Genomic DNA, 26709 nt, shown 5'->3' with positions numbered 1-26709 from the left:
TGGGTACAATGCTGTTACACTGCTTTCCCATCACAAATACTTTTTAAAATTATTATTATTATTAATACCCCACCCATCTGGAGGGGAAGATGTATGTGCTTCTTAAAATAATCACACAGACATGTCTACAATACCCAGCTTGGCTGAGCCTCCCCTCCGCACAGAAACAGACAAGCACATTTATTTCTAAATCACCTACAGTATTTGCTTTGTGCAAGTCAAAATAAGACCCAGGACCTTTCCTCAAGCAACCAGTTTAAAAGACTATGCATGAAAGGGAAGGAAAGTAGAGGGGAAAGGTAGGAAGGTTAATTTGAGAATGCCACTATGCACTAGGCAGATCTGTTCCATGTTGGTATTCTGGCTGGGAGGAAACTGTTACAGTCATCATACATCCCTCATTCTCTAGCTGGCAACTTACTCTTCTCCTCATCTCTGCATTCCCAGGGCATAAATTCTGCAAAGGAAGAAGGAAGGAAGCCCCCTGCAAGCAATGAGTGGGATTAAGTGAATATTCCCACTTCTAATGTTTTGCTATAAGGGGTATGTTGCCTACCCTGTAAGTGCTTGCTGCAGGAAACACCTAGGTACCTACAGCAATCTTATTTGTTGTATACACATCAGAGGCAGCCCGAGACATCCCCAACATGGGAGTGAAGGTGGAAGGGGAAATGACTCAATGTGCACACAGAGCTTTGGGTCACAGTAGCATAAGCAAGTTAGAAAAGCTGAAGAAACTCAAATGTAGGGGGGGAAAAACCAGAGAAATATTAAAGTATACAGGATTTCCCTAATTATAAGAAGCTACACACATTAAATACTTACCAAAAAGTCAATGTTTCTAGGAAGGAGATTCCCACATTTGATGCCCCAACTACTACAATTCTAGCATTCACCGACACTTTAGGCTCCAAGGACAACTTCCGATTAAAGTGGTTCAATGCATACTTTACCTGCAAGAGGAGTTAACAAAAAGAAGTGATGACAAAATGATAAGAACTCTTGAAATGATTTCTAACAGCATTACTAAGGAAACAGTCTCAACCATACATAGATATTCCAAAATTTGAAGGAATGGCATACATTGTACTTCTATGGAGCTGCCACCACAGATCATGACTAAACAATTTGTGATATAGTTAATTTCATTCCTATGAGAAAATAACAGAAAATTTATTGAAAATGATGAGCCATTGTTGTGAAAGACAGCTGACCATTGTAGCAAGCCAATATAAATACCATATTAAAATAGCTTTGGAGAACTAAGCCCAAACTAACAAAATGAATTTCAATAGGGACAAATGTAAGGTTCTACACTTAGGCAGGAAGAACCAGCACACAAATATAAGATGGGGGACACCTGGCTTGCCAGTAGTACACTACTAAAGGATTTAGGGGTCTTAGTAGACCACGAATGTGATGCAGCAGTAAAATAAGCTAAAGATTCTAGGCTTCATCAACAAAGGCCGAGTGTCCACATCAAAGGAAGTAAAAGCCTTGATCTTTCCTGCATTTTCAAACCATACCTGGAATACTGTGTCCAGTTCTGGGCACCACAATTTAAGAAGAAGAATGACAAGCTGGAATGTGTGCAGAGGAGGGCGACCAAGATGATCAAGGGTCTGGAAACCAAGCCTTATGAGGAACAGTTGAGCAAACTGGGTATGTTTAGCCTGGAAAAGAGGGGTCTGAGAGGAGATATGATAGCCATCTTCAAATATCTAAAGGGATGTCACATGGAGGAAGGACCAAGATTGTTTTCTCCTGCTCTGGAAGCCAGGACCCAAACCAATGGATTCAAGTTACAAGAAGTGAGATTCAGACTAAACATCAGGAAGAACTTTCTGACAGGAAGAGCTGTTCGACAGCTACATCTGTAGTGGACTCTCCTTCCTTGGAGATATTTAACCAGAGGTTTGTCTTATGATCTGTCTTGTATGATCTAATTGAGATTCCTGCATTGCAGGGGGTTAGACTGGATGACCCCTTCCAACTCTACAATTCTATGATTTTGTGATTCTAGGTGTGACACTGCTGTTGGAGCTGCTCTAAAGTTTTAAGCAGAGTTAAAAATTGGATTCTGTGAACAGGTTTAGCTGCTGACTCACTTTGCTGGCCTGAAGAACAACAAAATTCCAGGACAGAATCCAAATAAAGGAAACATATTCCTGAAGATAAAAGTGTTAACAATTTAAATGTTTTAAGAATTTTTTTTTTAACCTCCAGTTCTTCCTCTGATAATACTTTTGCAGTGCAATCATGACATCCAGTGGCCAATGTCAGCGACTAGTATCAGTCAAGTGGTGTCCCTAAAAAGATTCCTTTATATGTTCTACAACATTCTTTGATAATTACATACCTAGTAATTTCAAAAGATGTATTTCGGGTACAGCGGCACTGAAGACATACTAGTTTAATTCTTCCTTCTTCCTTGGGAACTCTGAATTGTTGTTGATTGGGAAGAGATCTCTAACAAAATTCTTAGCACTCATATGAAATACAATTCTCAGAAATTTGTGTGTGTGTGTTGATAGTTAACATTAGTGATCGGTTGTGTAGACATGCACTGAATATCTGCCCCATTACAACGGCTGCCCCGTTAAAGAGACACCAATCCACCCTCTACAGGAGCCGGAGCTGCTGCCACTCAGCAGGCCCAGCCTAGAGAACGGCAGGGCCTGGAGCAGCTGTTGCTCTTAAAGAAGAGCTCGTGGAGCTCAGAGGTAGGAACAGAGGAAGGAGAGTGGTTTTCTGGGGAGAGAAAGAGAAGGGCAAAGGCTTGAGGGGCTACAGTCTCTTGGCTCCAATGCTGCTTCTTTATCAGCCAGCAAGGAGGTACAGGGGGCCTTAAAAAGAGGCCTCTGCTACCACCCCACCCTTCTAGGTAGATGATATAATGGGAGAGAGCTGCTGGGAGTAACTGTAGGGTACCCGAAGAAGGGGTCAGGGACAGGACTGCTGGACTGCCTACAAATGCTGAAATAAGGAAAAGACTATGAGATCTTAAGTTGAAATGCTACAAAATGTAATAGGGTGGACAAGAGCCATCAAGAACACCAGGAAAGGAAAATCAACCTAACCCCATTAGATAAAAACACCTGCTTCTAAATCACAACTTCGTTCTGAACTTGAAAAACTGCTCGCCCTTCTCTATCTTTTCCTGTTACTTCCCTTCCCTTCCCTTGCATGTCTTGTCTTTTTAGTTTGTAAGTGTGACGAGGATGGACTTCACTTTATTAGACTGTACTATGTCATAAAAACAGAAACCTGGGGTATAGGTTTGATTGAGGGTTATGGGGTGGCTTGCCAAACCGACTTGTCTGGGTTCAAAGTGGGAGCTGGAAAACCCACTGAAGATGCATGTGCCATGCACAGTCTGTATGCAGTTGGGAATTAATACCCAAGAACCTGATTGAACCTTGATTGTGGGGCATATGAGTCACAAACTACATTTGCCAGTGTCTTGCTTTGGTACTAAGTTTATGAATGGCAATCCTTACTAAGCTTACTGTGTCTAGATAGAGAAAATGGATGGATTTTGTTCTTTTGCTCAAAGTTGGGGAGATTCCTTTGTGTGCATATAACTTTTCTTGGGTTTAAACCTTCTTCCTAAGAACTACCTTCTTTTTATATCTTTTAAGTAAACTTTTAGCTTCTTAAAACCCTAGTCTAAAAGCTCTTAAATGCTACTTTTGAGTTGTTCTTAGGGAAACTCATGAAACATTTTAGGCTAATTGGGGAAAAAGCAGCACTGCAGTAAATAACTGCTTACCTGGAGGCAGCAGAAAGGTCCAAGGGCAGGCATGACCAAACTTGGCCCTCTAGCTGTTTTGGGACTACAGTTCCCATCATCCCTGACCACTGGTCCTGTTAGCTAGGGATGACAGGAGTTGTAGTCCCGAAACAGCTGGAGGGCCAGCTTTGTCTAAGGGTAAGGGTCAGCAGAGCTGTGTACCCTCTCATTTGGCCAGGAACTCCCTTCCCCCATATGGTGCTGGGAAGCTGGAGGGCCATGACAGTAGTCTTATGGCAGCACTTACCCCTTTTCTCTTTTTAATTGATCTGAGTCACTTTGGGATACAAATTGTTTGAAAAGTGGGTTAAAAGTATATTAATAAATGGTTGGTATGGGGGTTTACTTCCTTAATCTGCTTCAGGCCATCCGAAGAAAAATGACTGCAAGTCTGCTTTATTCTTCACAAATGGCATGTAGCTAGCATAGCAATCTAATGCCTGTTCCATTCAATGGGATTTACTCCTACCTAAGTATGCACAGGATCAAGAATTTTGCCCTGTTGGATTCTGTTCTTACAGTGGCCAACTAGATGCCCATGCCACATGTCAATAAAGCACTATTGAGTATTTTGTATTTATTTTAAGTAATTTTTATACTATATGGCACAATGGCAGAAGGATTCAAGAGAAGGGGAAAGATAAACAAGATGTATTTTTTCCATTTTCCTTCCTTTGAAGGCTACCCCAATTCTGTGAGCCCTGAACAAGTAATCATTAACTAATATGCAACAGAGCAAGATTTATTATCTGTGAATACAAGCACTAGGCCTTGTGTTGAGCTTAGCCATTCCTACTGTGGCCGCCTGTCACATTGTTTCCACGTGGGAGGGCAGAGTGCTCTCCTGTTACTTCTCTGGCAGTTGCTGGCAAGGGGGGCATTGCGGGTGTGAAATTCAAGGATCGCTTTTGCATGAGGCAAGTCAACTCCATCTATTTTAAGTAACATTTTACCTCCACTTAAAATGCGTACACAGGACTTTGGGGAAGAGGCACACTATTTCACAAACTCATGGGCATACTGCAAATCTCATGTCAGTACAGCTAGTGTCTCCAGTATTAACTAGTTCCTTTCTCTAGCACAATGAGCAAGATTTAAATCAATATATTATTTGTGTTCCACTTTTCTTATGCCCCAAATACATATTAACTTTTGGGCTGTCTCTTCCAAATAAGGTTTTTTAGAAAGGTATCAAAAACAAACCATTTGTCCTCTATGCTAAAAGGAGTCCCAATGCAAAAAGAAGAGACAAAAATGTTAAGAGATCTGCCACCAGATCTAGGAGACCTCATGCAACACATATCCCCAAACTAACAGTGCAGATCCTGGGAATCTTGAGAGATGCTACTCAGTCACCCTAGACATAATGGCAGGGAGGCTGAGTTTGGGGGGGGCAACCAACATGGGCACAACATGTAGCCCAGTTCTGATTTTCAACCAGAAAAGAGGTAAAAATTGCATCCCAAGTTACAGAAATGTAAGAGGAGAGAGGATGTAAACTCTGGATGAATTGAATTATTGTAAGATTGACTCAAGTTAAATCTTGTGTATTTCATCCCATCCAGCCTCCATTTAAATATTCACTTACGAATCTCAGAGAATTTCCCCTGCAATTCAAAATGTCTGGCCATATAGTTATGAAGCCAAATCCATGATCGGTGTACATACATTGCTATCAAACTATATTTATTTGTGGCTTAAATACCTTAAAAAAAACCTTTTGGTAAGGCATTTAATGTAGAACAGCTTGCCATACAAGTAACCAACCACCTGCTAATTCCAGTTCTATAACACCCATTCAGAGCTTCTACAACAGTGAATCTGCCTGAAAAATGCTGTTAAGGTATCCTCTATTTCATTCTCTTTTAAAAGAAGAACAAATTAGAGGTGCAAGAATGAATAAATCAACAAAAACTGTTGTATACCCCTGTGTTCAGACTCTGTGATACAATGGATGGTTGACACAATTGCTCGCTGCCAGTTAGTCTGATGTACAAGAATGGATCACTGAATACACTACTAATGTAGTCACTCTGAGTGTGTTGTCTCTGAGTATCCTACTATATGGAACATGGCTTCCCCAAGACAGTACTGATGCATACACACATCCAATAAATGAAGAGAAGATGAAGTCTGCTAGGTGATGGAATATAGCAGGAACCCTTTTCAAGTCTGTGTTGTTTCAGGCCAGTTGGCTTCAAGATGGCAGCAGGAGGTCAGTTAGCAAGCTATGCAGTAACCATGGAAACCACGATTGAGTCACTTTACACTCCCTCTGGATTGTCACACTGGGAAGCAGAATTGTATTGCTATACCTCAGACAAAAACAAAAATTGCCTATCCTACGTATAACACTTCTTTTTACTTTTTTCAACCTTCCATTCATAACTGCCCATCTACAGTTTCCTTCTTCATCTCCCACTTTCCATTTTCTCGTTCATTCTAATTCCTCTGGGCTACTCTAATCTACCCCACTTCTGTCAGTCTTCTAGCATTTTTATTACTCTTACTCATCTGAGAATTTTGCCCTGCCTTTCTCTACAGGAGGAGACTCATCTCATGTCTGTTTCCTCTGCCATTTCCTTCCTTGGGCCCTTGATCTCCTCAATATCTCCATTCCTGTTCTCTTGGTCTGCTGTATCCTCCACACCTCTCTACTCTTTCTTTTTATTTATACCCTGCCTTCTGAAGCTGCTACTACCTTGAAGAAGCACTTGCCTGCTCAGTCACACTTGGATGTAAGAGCAGCTAAGCCAATGGCAGCAAAGGAGGCATCACCACTTCTTGACGACATCCACCTGTCTTTAAAGACAATCGACTGCACCTCTGGGGGTGAAGTCAAGCTGCTGCGTTAGCAACACTGAAGTGACCTCCCTGGGGTGCAAGACTGGGCAATGTATATGAAAGTCCTGGGCTGCCCAGATGACAAGACCCTTCTCTTGGCCTCACTGATGTGCTCCAAAGGAAAGCAGAGCAATATGTTTGGCACCAGCTTGGCTGCAGGAGTTGCCAGAAGGAGGCATACATGACACCATCCAACTGCCTTAGGGACTCCACTCTGGATTTAGCTTTTTCATCACCTGACGATATCCTGCAAGGCAGGGAAGGTTTAGGATCAGAGTTTTCCTTCTCCTAGATGGGCTAGCTTCCCAGGTTGATAAGCCCCATCTGTCCCTCACTTTCCTCTACAGCATGTGCAGAAACAGCCTTCTAGACCCACTGTTGGGCTTGTCCGCTCAATCTGCCAGAGCCTGTCTTCACATGCAGGGAGTGGCCCTAACTCACAGAGGATTTGAGACCCACTGGCTACCCTCACCTGGTTTAGCCAGCCAGTTGAAGCTGTTTCCCAGGGTGAGGCTACTTTCGCATGCTAACAGCTTCTAGGAACCACAGGTGCGAGCGGAGTGCAGGCTGGGGACCAAAGGTAGACAAACTGTCCCAGAAGGAGTACAAGGTGTCTCCCACTAGAGGTACTATCCCTCCACTAACACCCCATACTGGTAAGCAGTGGGAATACAAGGCCCCCTTCTTTCACTCATCAGAAAGAAAAAGAGACTCATTCATCCCCTTCAGGCTGTGAGGAAGGGACCCTTCCCTTTCTCCAACCCTTCTTGAAAACTTATTGAGGTTATCTGTGCACTACTTTCAGAGCATCTGACAACCTATACAAAATGTGTGTTTTTTAAAGATTTTTTTTTAAGATTAGAAATGGGGAAAGGTCCTTTCTCTACTGTTTGTCTGCTGGGCATGGGCTGCCTGTCTTTTACCTTCAACTTACAAAGTGGCCAAGGGTGATTTTGTTTTATATTTTTGAAAAAGAGACGAGCCTCAACACTCCTCCAAGTTGCTCCTCCAAGTTCAAGTCCATGCTGATCCTCAAGAGGCATCAAGACACCTGTGCACCTCCTCACTGAGACAGCAGTGACGCACCCAGGCCCAGAACTACACTTATTACATGCAATGCTTTAAGAACACTGCTGTGTTTTAAAAGCATGTTTTAAGAACTTCCCCCTTTACTTCAAAAACTCTGCATGAAATATTATTTTTGATAGGCGCCTGATACTTTCATGAAGAAAACTGGTAAAATGTGATTTTGCATGCAGAGTCACACATTTTAATTCAATTTGCACAATCACATTCCAATACAATATTCAATGTTTATTGTTATAATTTTTTAAAAACAAAACACTATTTGCTCCTCAAAAGGCATGTTCGAATCTACTTCAGTATAGCTAATGTTGTTACATACTTAAATTCAATCTAACACTTTGATGCTCTGAGTCCTTAATATTGTGACTTCAAATGTCAGACATTTCCATTTGATATGCATTTAATTTTGAAAGAGCTTCTGTTCTGAGTCTAACCCAGGAAAGCTCCTGCTGCACCTCTGCAAAACACTCGCAGCTGGGTCCCAGAAAACACTTGCTGAGATTTAATGTGCCAAAACCCAGCAGGCTGCCTGGCTTGTCAGGACCAGCCTCTGGTTCTATCACAATACCTTGCCTACAATACCCCAGGCCTATAATTTCTCTAACACAGCTACACTTCCATACTTTCAAAGTAGGATTAAATCACAGAACCCCACTGATAGTGGGGTCATGTTTTATGTGCATAGTAAGCTTCCTGTACCTTCATTATTTCTCTGTTGTCCATATTATGTTCTCCAAATCACTGCCCTCTCACACTTTCCCCTCCCTCAATCCAGATTTTCTCATACTGCACTTTCTCCTTTTCAGAGTATTCCTAGTATGAGAAAATCTGGACTGAAGGAGAAGGAAGTGTGGGATGACAGTGATCTGGAGGAGAACATCATGGATAATCAATGGAGGTACAGGAAACTTACTATTCACATTAAACAACAGTGTGGATGAGTGTACTGTCTTTTCTGTGAATGCACATAAGACAACAGAAATACACAAAAATATGTTTCCCTACTTTCAGAACTGCTATAGAATAAGTTTTGAAATTCTATCTTGGTGTGCCATATAATTAAGCATCCAGATTTTATACTTAAATTAATAATCACAGCACAACTGAATAGCAACAATGGGATATAAACAGAAATGTGCATCTCGCTTTGGGGGAATTGCTGGGTATTAGTATTTGAAGAATAATATTTATCTCGCCTTTCCAAACAGCTCTCATCACACTCAGCAGGATATCAACCCACAAGATTTGTGCTAAAGGTTAATGAAGAAAGAACCAGCTTTGCAGGCCAGAATGAATATTCCAGTTTATGGAAAACAACATTAACACCTGTATACTACTGACATCATGCTTTCAAAGTGAAGATAGGTCACCTTACTTTTAATTTCACACATGCACATAAGTGGTAAACATTCAGAGCATTCTTGTTAATGATGCCATCTGCTGCCTCCTCATAATTGCATAATGCTCAGGCTTCCAGACAAGATGTAATGGCAGCAATACACAAACCTGCTGACATTTACAGTGAGAAAATTTATGATCAGCCATCAGCTCAAAACAAATGTGTTTGCATGACTGCTAGTGCTATAAAATCATCAACTACATGGAACAAGTGATGGTAGAATAAATAATGGGTTTTCATCCATGCATGTTTTACACAAATCATTAGCAATTTGTTACTCACGTACAACAGAATCTTGAGCAACAGTTACTTCTTGGAAAATCACTCTCTACCTTGCTAAATTAAAGCTGTACTGTTGAACCATACTTAGTTTTACATGATCTCATCTACAATATCACAGATTGATGCTTTACTAAAAGGCTGGACTCAAAAGCACATGTATCAGGGAGTAAGTCCCATTCAGCTCCTTTGGATTTCTATATTATTTTCAGCTGATCTGAAAACGACCCAATTTCCACTTCATTTTCTTGAAAACTAACTGCCCTTGTTGCCAATTTTGGCACTACTGACTCTATGGCTCTGATGCATAACAAATGTTGAGTTGCCTTCTGACAAGACTTTTGGTTTGTGGGATTGCTATGCATTGGCAAACAAGTGAACTCTAGAGAATATCCAGCCAACATTGTGTCCAAAACCCACTTGTCCATCTGCTCTTCCACATGTGGGCAAAGTGCAGTAATCTGCCCCCAACAGACCCATGTACCGGTGCAAATTTGGTGTCAGGCTGAGGAGTTCCTTTTGTGAACTTAAAGATGAATAGGGAGGCTTTTGTGACTGAGGTCCTGCATGCCCAGATGAGTGCTCTTTCAGTTCTAACATGCCTTGAAACCTTCACATGGGAGCAAAAAGTGGTTCTGATTAGTTCTGAAAGAACTGCAGGGCTTTAGACTTGTGCTCATCTTTCTCAGCCATGGGGAGCAACTTTTTCTTATCTCAGGACTCTACTAATACCACCTCCAAAACGGAGTGCTGACTAGCCTGGCCTGTGAATCTGGGTCTACATCCCACTTCCACAGCCAAATATTCTGGTGCCCCACAGTGATAGGAATTTTGAGGTCTTAGATATATGGTAATGTTCATAACTGCATGTACATAGATCAGCACAGGAAGACCGACCTGAAGCCATTTTGATTCCTAAACTGAGCAAGTGTTTCTCTGCATTGTCAAAGTGGAAAAGCCTCCCCATTGTCTTTTCCTTCACAAATCCTGTGTTAAGGGTATGTCTGTTTGAATAGGGTGTGAGCCTGTGACCTGGCCCAGGAACTAAGTATTTATCATTACAAAAGACTGGCCAGGCTACCCAGGAAATACAATCAAATAACCTGCCAGACAGGAGATAAACAAGGACAAGAGAAAAACAACATTTAAATTTCTGTTTAGACCACCTTTTCTGTGATGTAGGTATGATGTATCTGAGGGTGGTATTAGGTTACACCCCTTCTGTGATGTATGTATGATGTTTCTGGGGGTGGTCTTGATCTACAGGATGGGAATTTCAAAAGTCTTTATAAGGCCTTGCATGCCATTTTTCTGGGTCCTCCTCCTTTCCTGCGTGTGAGGGGAGCACCCTATTGCAACAGATCAATAAAGATCAAGCTTACTAGCTGCTTTGCTTCTCAATATTCTCTGGTTGGCCTCTGTTATTTTCTCCTACCAATAGGGAACCTATGTAAGGACTCTATATGGGCTCTTGGATACCCCATAAGGGAAAAGGGCAATTTTTGTTTACAACATCACAGAATTGGCTGACAGACCCCTGGACTCAAACTGTAGCAAATTCCTGGGAAGAGTTATGCAGTTAAGTTTGAGCTCCAAACAATCTTCATTTGGGGGAACTATACAGACTCCTGAAAAGATCAATTGTACAGCCAAGAGGATAAGCAGCAACAGACAAACAGGTTCATAGTGGGAGCTGCTAATATGGAGTCATGTGAGGTATGGATTGCCAAACTGAAAATGCATAAGCTAATGCTTGTGCAACAGCAGCTTTCATCACATAATGGTCACCAGTACACCATTACCCAGGCTGCAGTTGATCAGTGGACTGTGATCAATATTCCACCTGTCTTTGGATTAGGAAATGCAAACCTGTATTTCATAAACCATTACCAAGCTGAGAAATCTTTCAACAATAACAAGAGATTCTGCAGCCTTTTTGCATTCGCAGCAGCAGGAGAAACAACAATCTTGAAGTACATAATAAAACTTGACAGAGTGTAATAAAGATACAATAAAACATGAACAATGGATGGTCAGAATCAAGAAGTAATTAAATAAACATATTACATTTTTATTCTGCATCATGGAACAGTTATTACTGTTAATTATAGCACCTATTTCAGGGTCATATTCATAATTTAAAAAGACAGATGGACAGCAGACTGCTTCCAGATGGTGAGAAAGTAAGTTGAAAATAAATGTTTAAAATACAGTTATTAAAAATTAGCTAATCTCAAGCTAATTATTCACATGGGATAACAATAATACTGTCAAAAGATATTCTGCTTAAACCACATTTCCCCCTTGATCCAAAAGGGATACTCTCACTGAAGAATCTGTTCTCCCTGTGAAACACCTCTAACTATTATGGCTTATTGAAGAGCCCATTGGTATCCCTATATCTGTGGAATTTCTTGTGACCTTTATTCTCTTCTAAACCACATGATCAATTTCCCCTTCCTTGGCATCCTTGGCAGTGTCCTGACAAATGAAGAAACGATTACTAATTGAATAACTAGCTGACTGGAATGCGAAAATACATTGCTCTAAATATTTATTCTTTTCTTTTCTGGAGTAAAATGGAAATATTAATAGTTGCAGACTAGCATTCCAATATAACAGATTTTGTAACGTTATTGACAAAACAAAAACACTTGTACAATATATAAATCAAGTTAGCTTTGTCAGGAAGAAAAAAATCCAAAGAAAATTGAGCAACACACATACAGAAATATTGGTGGCAATCCTAAACAGTAAGCACAGCAGATAGATGATTTAAAAGCAGACTTATTACCAAAGGGTTGTATCCAATGTTAGTCTTACTCAGAGTAGAACCACTGAAAATAATTTTCATGAATAATTTAGGTTCATTAATTCTAGCCTCTCTCCATATGAACCTACCCTGGACCCTGAGATCATCTTCTGAGGCCCTTCTCATAAAGGTCCAGAGGGTGCCAATATGAGGAGTGGCCTTTTCTGCAGTGGCTCCCCGTTTGTGGAATGCTCTCCCCAGGGAGGTTTGGCTGGCGCCTTCACACCTTATACACACAAAAAGTTCCTCTTCAACCAGGTCTTTGGCTGACTGACATCCAGTGCCCTTTTAAAATGTATTGTGGAAAGGGGGGTTATTGGGTTGACTTTGTTTTTGTTGTTATTATGTATTTTTATATATATATAATGTGATCTGCCCTGAGATCTACAGGTATAGGGTGGAATACAAATTTAATAAATGAATACATAACTAAACAAACAAACAAACAAACAAACAAACAAACAAACAAAGGGTCTATTCTGAGTGTAACTTAGTTGGATACAATCCAAAGAAAGTATTTTTTTCACACAATAATTATCAATCTCAAACAACAGCAACTTAGTGTAGCATGCACTAGGCTTTCTTCCATCATGGAGCCTATAGGGACGGACATGTATGTTTGAATCCAAAGTAGCCCTATGTGAACATTCCGTCAGCGCAAGGTTTTCTGCTTGTGCAACTGAGTATTTCCTCCTCTCCTCCCCTTGCACATTTACTAAATCTGGTCTAGGGGCTCCTCCCATTGTGCAAGTAGAAACCCATGTGCTGATAGGACTGCCCTAGGTTCCCAGGCAGTCTCCCATCAATGCAATGACCAGACCCAGGCATCCTTTGTTTCAGCAAGGTAATGGATTCATGTGCCCTGGGACGTCTGGGATCCAATACACCTTAAATGTTAGAGGCTGTGAGAGGCCAGAAAGAGATGAGTTTATTATTTGCTTCTTTATATAGCTTTAGTGCTCCTGCAACTTTCCTATAGTGTCACTTTTCACCGGCAGAGAATTGCACATGGTAGAACAAAGGACTAATTTAGGACATTTCCCCCCCCCCATACAGGCAACCCCCCCCCCCATTTACACAGGGGTTACGTTCCAAGACGCATTGGTGAAATCACAAAGAAACACTTTTTCCTTATGGCAACTGAGGACAAGCCGGTGACGGGAACAACCAAGGTATAAGACAGTACACAGGAGACAAGTGAACAGAGATAGGAGAGGGCATATGGAATGCAGCTAGGACAGAAGATCTGGACAGCAATGAGATGGCTGGTAGGGGAATTTGGTGGGGAAATGTCACTGAGAAATTCTAATATGAAAATTCCAGGAATTAAAGGAAGGCATGCTGGGAAGAAGCAGAAAAGGGACATGAGAAGGGAATGTGGAAGGGATCAGAACAGCCGATAGAACAATATATATGTGTGGAGGATGGAATCAAGGCATAAATATGTTAGTATTTAATTAGGTTTTAGTCCAATACCAAGATAAACAAACAACAGATTCCTATTTTGAAGAGCATGAACTAATCAGAAAAGAGGATCTTGAGAAAATGGAAACCAGGAATTATTTTAACAATAAATATATAGATAGAGAGAAAACTATATATTAATATAGATATATAGTTCTATAGACAATGAAAGAGATGTGTGCATATAAAAGTTGTTTTCAACTAAAGGATTCTTCACAAATGAGACAGCAAGCACAAGAAAAGCAGGGTGAAATTGTGCTAGAAAAATGTAAAATGTAATGGTTCTGAGGATTACTAAAAGATTGGGACAGAAAGGAAGGAATGGAATTAGAAAATAGAAGTACAGAGGAGATTTCATCATAGAATAGTAGCAGAAAGTAAAGAAGTAGAGAAAAAGTTCTAGAAATATGGGGGGAATTCAAAACCACAATCTATACGGTTGAGGCACAGTTTGAAACATTTTAGCTACTTGAGATTTGTGAAGCCAAAAATCTATTAAGCAAATATGAAATGGAAAATTTGAACTGTGCTATAAGTTCTTTGTGTCAGAAAAGTAACATTCATCATAAAACCAATACAAAAACCTTTATGTATCTTTTTCTAGGTGATTTGCAAGTAGATGACTTAGCACCAACAAAGAAGAGGTATCTTGGCATATTTCTTCCTTTGTTACTTAAACATGGACATGAACAGATACACAATCCATTTTCCTTTTAAATCCATTTTCCTTTTAAAAAATTCTGCATGTCCAATTAGCATCAGTACACTATTTCTGTAAACTGCTTTGTGTGTGTTTGTTTTTTTACAATCAAACAGTGTACATGATTTTATGAAATATAAATAAACAGCTAAGAAACTAAAAAATACACTGAGAAAAATGTAAAGAATATTGCTGAATGCAGTTGTAAATGTGGCTCCATTTTATGTCCCCCAATCAGAGAAAGGTGAATCTATGTGCAGGAATAGGTTTCCACGCTTAGATGTGCAAGGGGCAACTGTGGGGGCACAAAACCCCCCATGTCCAACAGCCACATGAAGAGATTCTGATTTAATGATCTACATGCACAGCAACAGATGGCCCACCTACTGCATCCAGCACCATCCTCAATGCGCACACCACTTCTCCCTTGTTGGGGCTGGGGACATGATTAAAAAGGGATTAGATAAATTCATGGAGGATAGGCCAGCTATTTGCCATAATTTTCAATATGAATTTTCTCTTCTTTCAAAATCAGCACTGATATACTTTTATTTAAAGTGCTGACTGCACATACACAGCTAAATAAATAAATAAACAAATAGATGGCTATACAGCAACCTCAGAGGTGGTAAAGCATTGAGTTGCTGGGAGCTGACAGCGAGAGAGGCTGTGGGCTCCAAGAGGCATCTGTTTTTGGCCACCGAAAGGAAACAAAGCTGGGCTAGATGAAACTTTGCTGCTCTGGTTCAGCAGAGCTCTTTTTATGACCACAGACAGATAGTGCTTTTTTCACTAGTGCAAATGGCCTTTTTGACGAGGGGAAAGCTATAGAAGGAATTACAAGCCCATGACTTTGTTTTTCAGGGAAGGATCAAACTGCAGAATAAAATAGTCTGATAAAATATCCATTCTGTGAATCTGACCATTTTAAATACTCAAATTATTATTATCAACATTCTGAATAATTTAAAGGCTGCTAGTTGCAATTCTCTGCTTGAAAATACATGCTAAAAAAAGATAGCAGAGCACGACAAAGTAAGGGCATGAACATCAGGTTCAAGATAATTAAGAAGCAGCACACCAACATTAAGACAGTAATGTCATCCCATCTGCCAAATCCTACATTTAGTTGGAGCTATGCCTTTTGCTTACTGCTGCTTCTGTTACCCACCTGATCCTTAGAGACCTCTTTTGCTGGAGCATTTATGCCAAGTTTTTCCAGAGGATAGACAATCTGTCGTCTTGGTCGCACGGGAACCATGTAATGAAGGGCAGATGTCAGGGAATGGGCACAGGGATTCTGGAACTGAAGGACAACAAGCTATATTTTAGCGCAGATAATGTCATAAAAGTGCATCACAGATGTCTGTAGCGGTGCTTTGTGAATTTAAGAATCCTTTATCCTCTTGATTAAATCCAGGAGAAATATCACCAAAAAATAAATAAACACTCTCAGAGCAGAGGAATGGATTGCAGCTAATTCCTGACACTAATGAAGATAATTATGAGAGTAATTATATTACTATCTCAGTGGGAGCGACAGATAAACAAGTGGTTTGGTTTATGGGATTTTGTAGCACAAGTAGTTTCCCCACAGGAATATATTCCTTCAGTGCAATCATGAATCATCTTCATCCATGCTCATTAAGGACGTTACATGCTTACTGTTCACCTCTGGTTGTTTGGCAAAGGAGAAGTTAAACATGCACATAGAAAATGCACATGAAGTAAAAAGTCATTTTTATTCAAATACAAATGCTGTATTTCATTCAAATACAAACGTTAATGAAGTAGCATAAACGTGAAGGAAAAAATCTCCATCTTTCCATAAATACAGGAAATGATTAAAAATACATTTACCTTACTGCAAGTTTAGTTATAATCTTCATTTAAACAACAGTTGAGGAGCAACAGGAAATGCAAAAAACAAAAAAGTTTCCAAAAGTCTGTCACATTAAAAAAAAGGTCTGGAACCTGCTGTTTAAACAGAAATGACATCCCATAAAAAACTTAATTTTCTTCAGTGTAGAAGAGAACCAAGTATTTCTCATGCTTCTTTCCTGCATAATTTCCCCCCATTTCAGTTGCATATAGGGTAGTTATAGTCAGGCATTCATTCAATCCCATAAGCAATTACAGTGGGGCCCCGCAAGACGAATGCCTCGCAAGACGGAAAACCCGCTAGACGAAAGGGTTTTCCGTTTTTGAGTTGCTTCGCAGGACGAATTTCCCTTCGCAAGATGAAACGTCTTGCTAGTCTTGCGATTTTTTTTTGCTCCCCCCCTTTTTCTAAGCCGCTAATAGCCTTTTAGCAGCTAAGCCGCTAAGCCTTTAATAGCCGCTAAGCCGCTAAACCGCTAATAGCGCTAATCCGCTAATAGGGTTGCTTCGCAAGACGAAAAAACTGCTAGACGAAGAGAATTGCGGAACGGATTCTTTTCGTCTTGTGAGGTACCACTGTAGAATTATGCAAGGGGAAAGGGTTAGGGTTAGGGTTATCGGGCTGCACACACACACGTCAGACAAGGTTCTGAAGCAAGGAGTCTTCTTTACATGCCTAAGCTTCCCCCATGATGTGACCAGGGCTCCAAACCACGTAAGGAGCCTACACTTGTAGAACAGGCTGCCCAATTCAGTTCTTTTTCTCTGCTCTGTGGATGGCGGCAGAGCCAGGCAACAGGGATGCAAGAGAGGGGATGGGGCCTGCAAGCATGATCCTACTCCCCCTGCCTCATGTATTTCTAATTGGGTGAGGGCTTGAATGCCTGAATAAGGGTCATGGTAATATTTCAGGTCATAAAATGTAACTTGCTCATCTGAAATTGAGATCTTAAAAAGGGCTACGAACAGCAAGAGGACTCGGTAACTGTGATCACAAGAGCCATGTGCAACATTCCATGTATGCACTGAGACTTGTCCTGCTCTCCCTTCCAGGGACTAGGGGAGTCCTTTTCCAGAGCTTAAAAGAGGCAATGCAGCATGGGGAGCATGTGCAGAAGTATTTCTTTGGATCGAGGCCCATTCCTTCAGAGTTTACACTGTCTTTTTTGTACAAAGGACATTTTCTTGAGCCCTTGTTCAAAATCAGTCCATCTTCAAACATTTGAGGCTGACCTACCAAAGCTTATGAGCTTTTGGTTCCTAATGCTAATGAATATCAAGATGAGAGAAGGTGCGGGGTCATGTATTTGAAGGAAGTCCTTTGAGAGTCCTCTGTGAAGAGCTGAGCATTCAACTGTTCAGTATGAGATGAGGGAGTAAGGCTGCATCCACACTATTCCTTTAAAACACTTCCCCCCCTCCAAAGAATTCTGGGCACTATAGTCTGTTAAGGGTTGTTGGGAATTGTAACTCTGTGAAGGGTAAACTACAGTACCCAGAATTCTTTGAGGGAAAGAATGTGTGTTAAAAGGTATAGTGTGTGCAGAACATACTGAAATCTGAGATCCTTATATTTTTATCCCTCAAATTTATGTCCAAGTATGGAAACTTAGATGTAAAGGTTTAAAAATAAAGCATGATGTGTAGGTGGCAGCTTTGCACCCTTATTTTATAGGGAATTTCTCTAAAATGGCTATCAGTGTGACTACAGCTCTGGCTAAAGCAAGCTGAATTCCTCAGGTAACCTCATCGTAACCCAGTCTATACCATTATTTTAAGCAAGTAAATATCAATAATGAAAACGATGTAGAGAAAGCTATTTATTCTTTTTTAGGCTTTACTATTGAGCCATTTTGAAATGAAGTATCCTAAACAAAAAGCTTGTCCTATGCACACTAAAAGGAATGTGACCTTGAAGCTCATTGGATAAAAGTAAGGTTGGGCCCTAGAATTAACTATTTAAAAAGGAACTGCATGAAGAATCTTCTTTCCTGGAGGTTTTCAAGAAAGTTCACAACGTAGCTCTTGCTGATGGAAATAAGTTGAGACAACCAACTGACTCTCTTCTAATTCTAGGATTCTACATAGAAAGCACACTTCTGTGGGTTTTAAAAGACAAACAGATGCGACTATACGCAATACATATAATATATAATATTAATAATTAGTAATTAGTAATTAATTATCATAATAATAATATATCCTTCTGTGTGAGCCCTGGGAATCTCTATTGGTTGTATTTATTTCTAACTATGTAAGTTAGAAATGGTTTCCAATTGTTACACATAGGTGTACATTTTTGTTGGCAAATTCTACATACACTCAAGGGAAAGAGTAAATAAAATTAAAAACCAATCAGCAACATTTACATATATAAAATCAATCTACTTCTTGACTAAATGATTATAGTTTACCTTGCCATCTTCAGGCTGAGGATAAATAGGGTAATAGAGACAAGATTTGTAGGCTAGTCGAAGCATCTCCTTCATAAAATGTTTTGCATAGTGATGAAAGATTGGATTCAGTGCAAAATGGTAAAGGTGACCATGCTCTTCCTGCTGGTGATGACTGAAATAAATAAAGTCTTCAATGTTGTAGTGTGAGCGAATATATTCTATATCCTGGAAAACATGAATTCAATATACTGATTAAGGAAAGAGCTGTGCTTCTGTTTTGGAACAGCTATAATGCAAATATTTGTATTTGTTTTTCTTTCAAGAAAGAGGGATCACTACCACCAAGGAAGTAACTATACACCAGGAAACTCTCCTGCACAAGTTCCACGTCAGTGGGATTTGTGCAGATCATTTCCCAGTTGATTGTACTGTAAAATGAGACCATATAGGTAGCTTTTGAAAATGAAACAGTAGCTTTTAAAAACAGTTTTGCATTTATTTACACACTATATTTAAAATGTCTGGCTGTTTTGTGTCCTAAAACCAAGACCATATAGACAACTATTAAAAATTAAGCATATTGGTAGAAGTGGGGATTTTTATTTAAAAAACAACATAGTCTTGCTTTTATTTACAACTATATTTAAAAAGACCAGTTATTGGCTTACTAGAAACTGTGGATTGATCCTCATTACCAAATTACAGGAAGCCCCTAACTGTTGGAAGCAATTTAAAGATATTGCATTCCATATCATCCAGAGTTAAAGTCATATGGTTTTCTACCATATTAAAATGAGAAATTTAATAAGGAATTGCTGGCAAGGTCACTCAGTTTCTTAGATGGAGCCTGCCTGCCTTTATAAAACTTCCTTATCTTTGTAAAATAGCAAAAGAGAGCAAATAATGATTCATTTCAAAACTATTTCTTCTGTTTGAAGACAGAATAAATCACCTTGAATCTCTGTTTTTCAAGAAAAAAGGGACAAAAACATACAAATTGCATTTATGGTAAATATCATTCTGAATTTAGCACCTCATTTTGTTTTAAAGAAGAACAAGACTGTGGATGAGAAAAACTGTATATTGCTGGGATATACAAAATTTTCTCCTCCAGCAATCTTGTTTTTCTTTTCTCCTTTAACTAAGGATTGTTCAAACATTATTCACACATCACACATTAGCTGTGGAAGGAAGCGAATGTTCAAAATGTTTATCTGAATAAAAACATTCCTGACTTTGAGAACATTTAACATTAATTTAGTGTTCTAAATCCTTCCAGCAAAAAGGAAAAGATCTGCATATAAGAATATATACCGTTTCATTTCTAATAACTGATATTCCAACAATTTGATGCAAAACTTCTGCTACAAATGCTTGAATTGGTGTTCCATCCTGAAAAACAAAGCAAAAGATTTGGTGTACATTCTTCTACTCTAATACTTTAATTAATGTTCTTTATTTAAACACCCATCTCATCTCAGCTCCCCTCCCACACAGTACACTCTGACATGGATTATAATAATATAAAAGGCCCAAAGGGCATTTTACTTTTTGCACCAGAAAGGTGTCTTCTGTACACTGGTTTAGTATAGCAGCAATTTTGAAGACTGCCAGTTTAGCATACACAAATGAGCAGATTCCTATTTGAACACTCTCACAATAAAGTTCAAACAGAAGCAATATAATGAAGTGTAACAACTTACTGGATCTCTTCGTGCCAATATGTAGCCATTTAGGTCATCCAATATACTTTTGTTCAATTTCAAAGTTTGGATTAGTAATTCAACACCGGCGACATCACTGGTTCTTGCTGGTCTTACAATAAAGGACCTGTTAGAGAAATAAACCCAAATCCTGTATATGCAGCAAAAAATGGCATCTACAAATTGTCTCAGATTCCAGGCTTAAATACCCAAATGTGACTATCACCAGGAAAATTTTGGTTTTGATACTGCATTATCACACTGCAGTGACATCAAATCACTTAAAACCCTTTAATGCTGGTTTGAGTTGCTCCTCTACTAGACAAAAAGCTGAAGTAGGATTCAATATTCTTACACCTCACAGTGTACATATAAACAAACATACATCAATTTGAGATCAGTAACTGGCATGGCTTCTCTCAAAGAATTCTGGGAGATGAGTTTTGGTGTATGAATGTATGAGCATCTCTCCACTTGCTCTGAAAAGTACTGGGTATTTGTGAACATGCCAAGCATTATGAACCAGTTCTGGATTAACACTTTCCATTTTAAATGTAACTGTTAAGAGTCTCTCATGAAACATAACCACCACTTGATTCTAAAATGTGCATATTAGATATCAGTGTTCAAAGATGGAGCCTCTAATTCAAAAATCCTTCCAGATCAGCACAACGTCCAATAACTTTGTTAAATATTCACCCACTCTTACAAGTACCACGTGGCCATCTCACCCAAAGAGAGCATACCGCTGGCTGAGCTGATGGGTGCTTGGTTGCTCAATTCAAGAACAGTGAAAAGTAGCTAAATAAAATTGCATATTTTGATCAACTGTACTTATTACAAATCATATTTCCCTAAAATCTAGTGCTCAAAGATTTGTAGTAGGTATACTCCTAGGTACCTGCTTATGTCTAGATAAACCACTAACCTTTCATTGACAAGCAACAGAGCACATTCTGTAGACTCCTTTATTATTTATATACCAGGGAGTCATCTAGACTGAGTTGGCACACATTCATTTTACCACTTGTTGATCCTTGCCCATCAAATGACTGAGCCATCAGAGGTTAACACAGATAGAATGTTTTGCAAAATAATAAGTAAAAAACCAGTAGTAAATGCATCATTATGTCTGCGGTTGTTTCCTTGCCTAAAGAGGCAAGAACTCTACTAGTCCACAAAAACATCAAAACAGCACCATAAAAGAACTACTATGGGAAAGTTACTGAGCATATTTTGAGGTTGCTACTATTTTTCAATGCTATTTTCCTTTTGCAAACTTTCCACAGAGTAGAGGTTGTATGTGAGAAACGCTGCTGAGTTGGAAAGAGCAGTAAGTTTGAAACATGGGAAAATTTTATAAATCAGAATTGGTTGCTTATCTATTATTAATATAGTACAGGATACATTTTATGACATCTTTTGATACTTTCCTCCTATTTTTTTGGATGTCAAACACTGACTACTTCTACCTCCCCAGTATATATTCACAAAATACAGGGAGTTTCTGTACATGCAATTAGTAATAAGCAGCTGAAAATGGGTAGAACAATACCTGAAAAATTGGTACCTACATAAAAAGCTGACCCATTATGAGAATCAAAGACTAAGAGAAAAGATACATTTAGCCTCTTTATGCTTATTTTGCCCTCAGTAAGGAATCAACTCATTCTAGAAGCCCAATTCATTTGACATTATGATGATTTGCTGTCAAAATTGAAGAGAAGTATCCATTAAGCATTTCAGCCTACACCCTGTTATGTATTATTTTTCATCTTTTCTTGTTAAGTAGCAGGCCTAGAGTTGAATTTCCCATCCTCTAAACTCTATGTGAGGGCTTTTCCTTGTCAAAAGCTTTGCTAATCAGTATTTCATTTAGAGCCATTCCCTTTACCTCTCTGACTTTGCACTTTCACAAGTCCTCTCTCTTGTCTCTCTATGCTTGCTTCTGTGGGCTTTGCTTTTCATCCATTTTGAGCAACTCACTTTTTATTCACATGTCTTTTAAAACCTCACTGTACAAAAACATCACATTGATCTTTGTTTTACTTCCTCATCAGGAAGGAATTATTAAGGGCCTGACACTGGCTTTTATGTTACTCAGAATTTTTCCATTACTGGTTAGTTTTCAGCTCACATTCACATCTTATCCAGAAACTATACTATTTAACTTGGGTATCTTTATACAAGAGCTAGGTGGTCTAGTTCTTTATATTCAATCCAACTCTTGCCTATAATGCTTTCGCTTTTGTCTTTTCATTTACCAGTAAATGCATATCTTGCTTAAAGTACCCAACTCTTTTGCCACAGAATAACTATTAAAATCCTTTAAGAGGCCCTTTTAAATTATACAGACCCTAGCAATAGAACTTTTTATAGATAATTTGTTTCCCACAAACAAAGCAACTGATTAGCAAAGACTATAAAAAGAAATAAACTGATGGAGTAAAACTAAAATGGTGTGACAACAACTCATATACAAGCAATACCACAAAATCTTCTGTTGTAGCAAAATGTGCCACTAACTTGAGTAATCCTGAACGGTGAAACACATAGAGCTCTTGATCCAGTGTACAGCTGCTAAAGGGTATAACCCGGACAAAATTCTGGATCAGATAAAATTCAGGCACCATATGTGGAACCGAGATAATGCAGAAGTCTTTGTCCTGAAAGAAATAATATACTACACTAGGCCACAAAAACTGGGGGGGAAAGTAAGCTGTTTAAGGAAATACACATAGGGAAAGACAATATTATATGCAACATATAGGATGGAAACAAAAGAAGCAGGGTTGCAACTCCTCCTTTTTGCTCAGGCTCTTGAAGGTTAGAGGACCCTCCAGAATGGGATGGGATGTGCTGCAGGAAACTGCAGTGAGGAGGGGTAGCAGGAGGAATCCTGCTGCACAAGCAGTTCTCTGGATCCAAGCCATAATGCATGAAAAAAGGACTCAATGTGATTTATATATTCATCACAAGAAGTGTAATAGTAACTGCGGGAAAGCAGTCACAGTTCCATAACCGCCTTGTGTATCGTAATATAGAAAGGCAGTCTACAAATTAAAAGTGAAATGAAATGAAATGAAATATCTGCTTAATCCCTTATTCTCTACAGAGCTCAATTCACTGTGAAATTCTCCCGGGCAAACCCCACTAAAATGCATGGTGCTCTTGGCACAATTCCTATTCATTTCAATGGGGTTTGCTCGGGAGAACATTATACTACATTATCCTCCACCAGGGCCAGGGCCTTCTCAGTGATGGCTCTGACCTGGTGGAATGCTCTGTCCAATGAGACCAGGGCCCTGCAGGATTTAACTTCCTTCCTGGCAGAGATGACGAGCAGAATCCGAAACCAGGGAAGAGAAACAGCGGAAGAAGATTGGAAAAAATTTAAGGACGATTTAAAGAAATATTGCAAAATTAATGAATGTTAAAATGACGCTGGATTAGAAAACATGTGGTTATTAGCGGTAATGGATAAGTTAAAGAGAAAAAGTAAGGTTAAAATTAAGTTAAAAATAAGGGAAGGATTTGCTGAACAATTAATTAGAAACTGGAATACAGAAAGGGGAGGTATGAGGAAGTCGGGAAAGTAAGATATAAGAAAGTAAGGGTTGAAGTTATACTTGGTTTTTTTTATGTTTGTTACGTTTATTGTATGGTTTTGTTTTGTTTTGTGTTATAAAAAACCTTTGAAACTCTCAATAAAAAATTTATTAAAAAAAAAAAAGGATTTAACTTCCTTCCGCAGGGCCTGTAAGACAGAACTATTCCGCCTGGCTTTCAATTTGAACCTGGCCTGATCTTTTATTCCCCTTCCTTCCCTTCCCTTCCCTTCCCTCCCCCTCCCCTTTTTGTGAAGATTGCCCGCCCTGGGATCCCACAGCTGGTTCTCCTCTGGTCTCCTCGCTGGCCCAAGTGGGACTGATTTAGCCAGCTAGCCCTGGTGATCATCTAATGTTTATTGGATGGATTTCCCCCCTAAATTGATTTTTGATTTTATTGTTATTTACGCTTTATACCGTATTTTATGCTTTTTTTTTTTTGTAGCATCAATTAAGTGTTTTAAATGTGTTGTTAGCCGCCCTCAGCCTGGTTTTCCTGAACCGGGAAGGGCAGGGTATAAATAAAAACATATTATTTATTATTACATTAGCCTGATGAGAACATGTTTTCCACAGAGATTAAGTATATTTATACAAATATAATATTTTGTAATACATATAGTCCTTAGTAATTACCAGGCATTTTATGAAATAGTAAAAAACTGTCCATTTGGAAAAGGCTGAATTTGAAAATAAATATTTCAGTCCACAGTAAATAGAGATACTTTCTACATACTTTTCATTTTCACTTTCCACAATTATGACCTGTTCTTGAACACAGAATCTGTAACTGAATATGTAACTAGCCACAGAGGTTTTCTGCTGTTAGTGTTTCTGTATTTTATCTAACTATTTGGGCACCAAGCCATAAGATTCCCCATTCCTGCTCTAAATATTGCTGGACTACAATTCTCATCATCCCTGACCACTGGCCATGCTGGCTGGGGCTGATGAGAGTTGGGAGTCTAAAGGTTTCCAACAGCCCTGTGAGAGCCTGAGGCTTATAGAGGAAATCTGACAGGAATCTAAAGCACCTGCATGGCCTTGGAAAGCTCCCCAAGTCCTGCTGTTGTCTCTGTAAGCACCAAAATCCAAGTGAACCTCAAGAGTAGTAAGTCTCACCTCCCCAGGAGAACTGACTGGCCATTGGCTTATTTTGCAGTGTTTGATTTTGGCAGGACTCTGGAGACAGGAGTATAAGAGGCATTGAGGACGTGCTGTCCAGCTGGATGGAGCCAGAGCCACATGCTCCTTGTATTGTGCTTTAAAATATGGAAGGGCAAGTAGCTGAAGGGAGCCAGAAAACCTTGAAACTATTCACCCTCAACTATTAAATTGTTACCCTGCTCCACTTGTATATTTTCCATTTTTATTCTACAAGCACGAGAACTGTGATATTGTAAATGAAAATTGGTTGCATTTATGGATTTTTGTTGGTTGCATTGGGTGGGGGGGGGGGGAAAGTGGAACATATATTTAAAAATAAATATAGCAGCCCCCCACAGAAGCTTGGCATTCTTGCATGCACAAAAATGCCTCTGTATCAGACTCTGCACATTCAGGTATGTACAGGCATACTTTAGGTAATAAGAGACATTCTCTGGTCTCCTAGGAGATAGCAGTCACAAAAGAAATGTTAGGAAATGGAAATGGGTGTTAGGGTTTAAGGGCTGGAGACCAGAAAAAATTCCCTTGAAGTTTAGTAGCTGGATGCCTGGAAGCTAAGCTGGGTAGGAAGAGAAGGAGGAAATGTCATTTTAACCCCCTTGGCTCTATCTGAAACCCATTATCCTAGGATCGATATTGTTTATTCTCTGCTGATTTGCACTGCAATCCCTCTGATTTGTGCACTAGCAAATCCTTGCAATAGTCCCTAAAATCATCCTGCCATTTCTCTGCTCCCCTAAAAGGAAGTTGGCTCAATACAAGGAAATGCAATGTCTGCTTTCATTCATTAATTGCAAAGCAAAGGCTTTAAAAATGTACATACTTACTGGGAAAAGGTTGAAAACAAAATTCATGAAATCTAATGACCTGCAAATAAAAACAAATAATTTTACAAAAATCTTGACTTTTCCACCGTGCAGTATTTATTTTATAATACTCCTACCTACTCTAGAAAGCATTCTCCAACCTTAAAGAGGTTTTTTGAGTGCAGCTTTAACTACACAAAACGATACATCAAGATGATGATAAGCCTTATTCAAGTTGGAGTGAGGCTGTGCTGCTGGCCATGACCCCAATTCTGAAAACATAAGAGCACTGCTGGATCAGACCAAAGGCCCACCTAGCCCTGCATTCTGTTCTCACAGTGACCAAACAGACCACCTCTATGAGCATTTGCAGGAAGCTTCCGTGGGAAAGAAATTAAGGCAGGAGGGCACGCCTGCTCTCTCAGCATGCAGAGATAAATGGAGATGCTGAGGGAGAGGCATAGGCATTGGGAGGGGACAGAACACTTGGAGAGAAGGCTGAAGGAACTGCCTCACAGCTATTAGTGCTTTGAACAGGATCATGGATAGGGGCAGGCAAGGAAGAGAACGGCTCCCTCTGCCTCAATGACGACTCAAGTGCTGACAGGCTGGTGGCAACCTCGATTCCTAAGGGGGTGTCCTTGAAGATGACCTGGAAACTTCAACTGGTTCAAAATGCAGCTGCCAGATTACGGGTTGGGATTCCATTTAAAACACCATGGTTTTTGGTGCTTGGCTTGACTGATTGGGAAGTTTAATCTTATACATTTT

At 39.5% G+C, this 26709-nt stretch overlaps 1 protein-coding gene across 7 annotated transcripts in view; it reads right to left on the bottom strand.

Annotated features, from left to right (window-relative positions):
• CFAP61 (cilia and flagella associated protein 61) overlaps positions 1–26709 on the bottom strand; it is a 126294-nt gene that overhangs the window by 64309 nt on the left and 35276 nt on the right. For all 7 annotated transcript variants that reach the window (XM_028738344.2, XM_028738347.2, XM_028738346.2 and 4 more), the window contains 7 exons: positions 25960–25999; positions 22884–23023; positions 20358–20484; positions 19969–20046; positions 18673–18879; positions 15549–15683; positions 826–953 (listed from right to left, as the gene is read on the bottom strand). In XM_028738344.2, the coding sequence (XP_028594177.2) occupies positions 826–953; positions 15549–15683; positions 18673–18879; positions 19969–20046; positions 20358–20484; positions 22884–23023; positions 25960–25999 (855 nt within the window). The remainder of the gene's footprint in view (positions 1–825; positions 954–15548; positions 15684–18672; positions 18880–19968; positions 20047–20357; positions 20485–22883; positions 23024–25959; positions 26000–26709) is intronic.

The sequence above is a fragment of the Podarcis muralis genome, chromosome 8, assembly GCF_964188315.1.
Source record: "Podarcis muralis chromosome 8, rPodMur119.hap1.1, whole genome shotgun sequence".
NCBI lineage: Eukaryota > Metazoa > Chordata > Lepidosauria > Squamata > Lacertidae > Podarcis > Podarcis muralis.
This window is presented reverse-complemented; position numbering and strand designations above follow the sequence as displayed.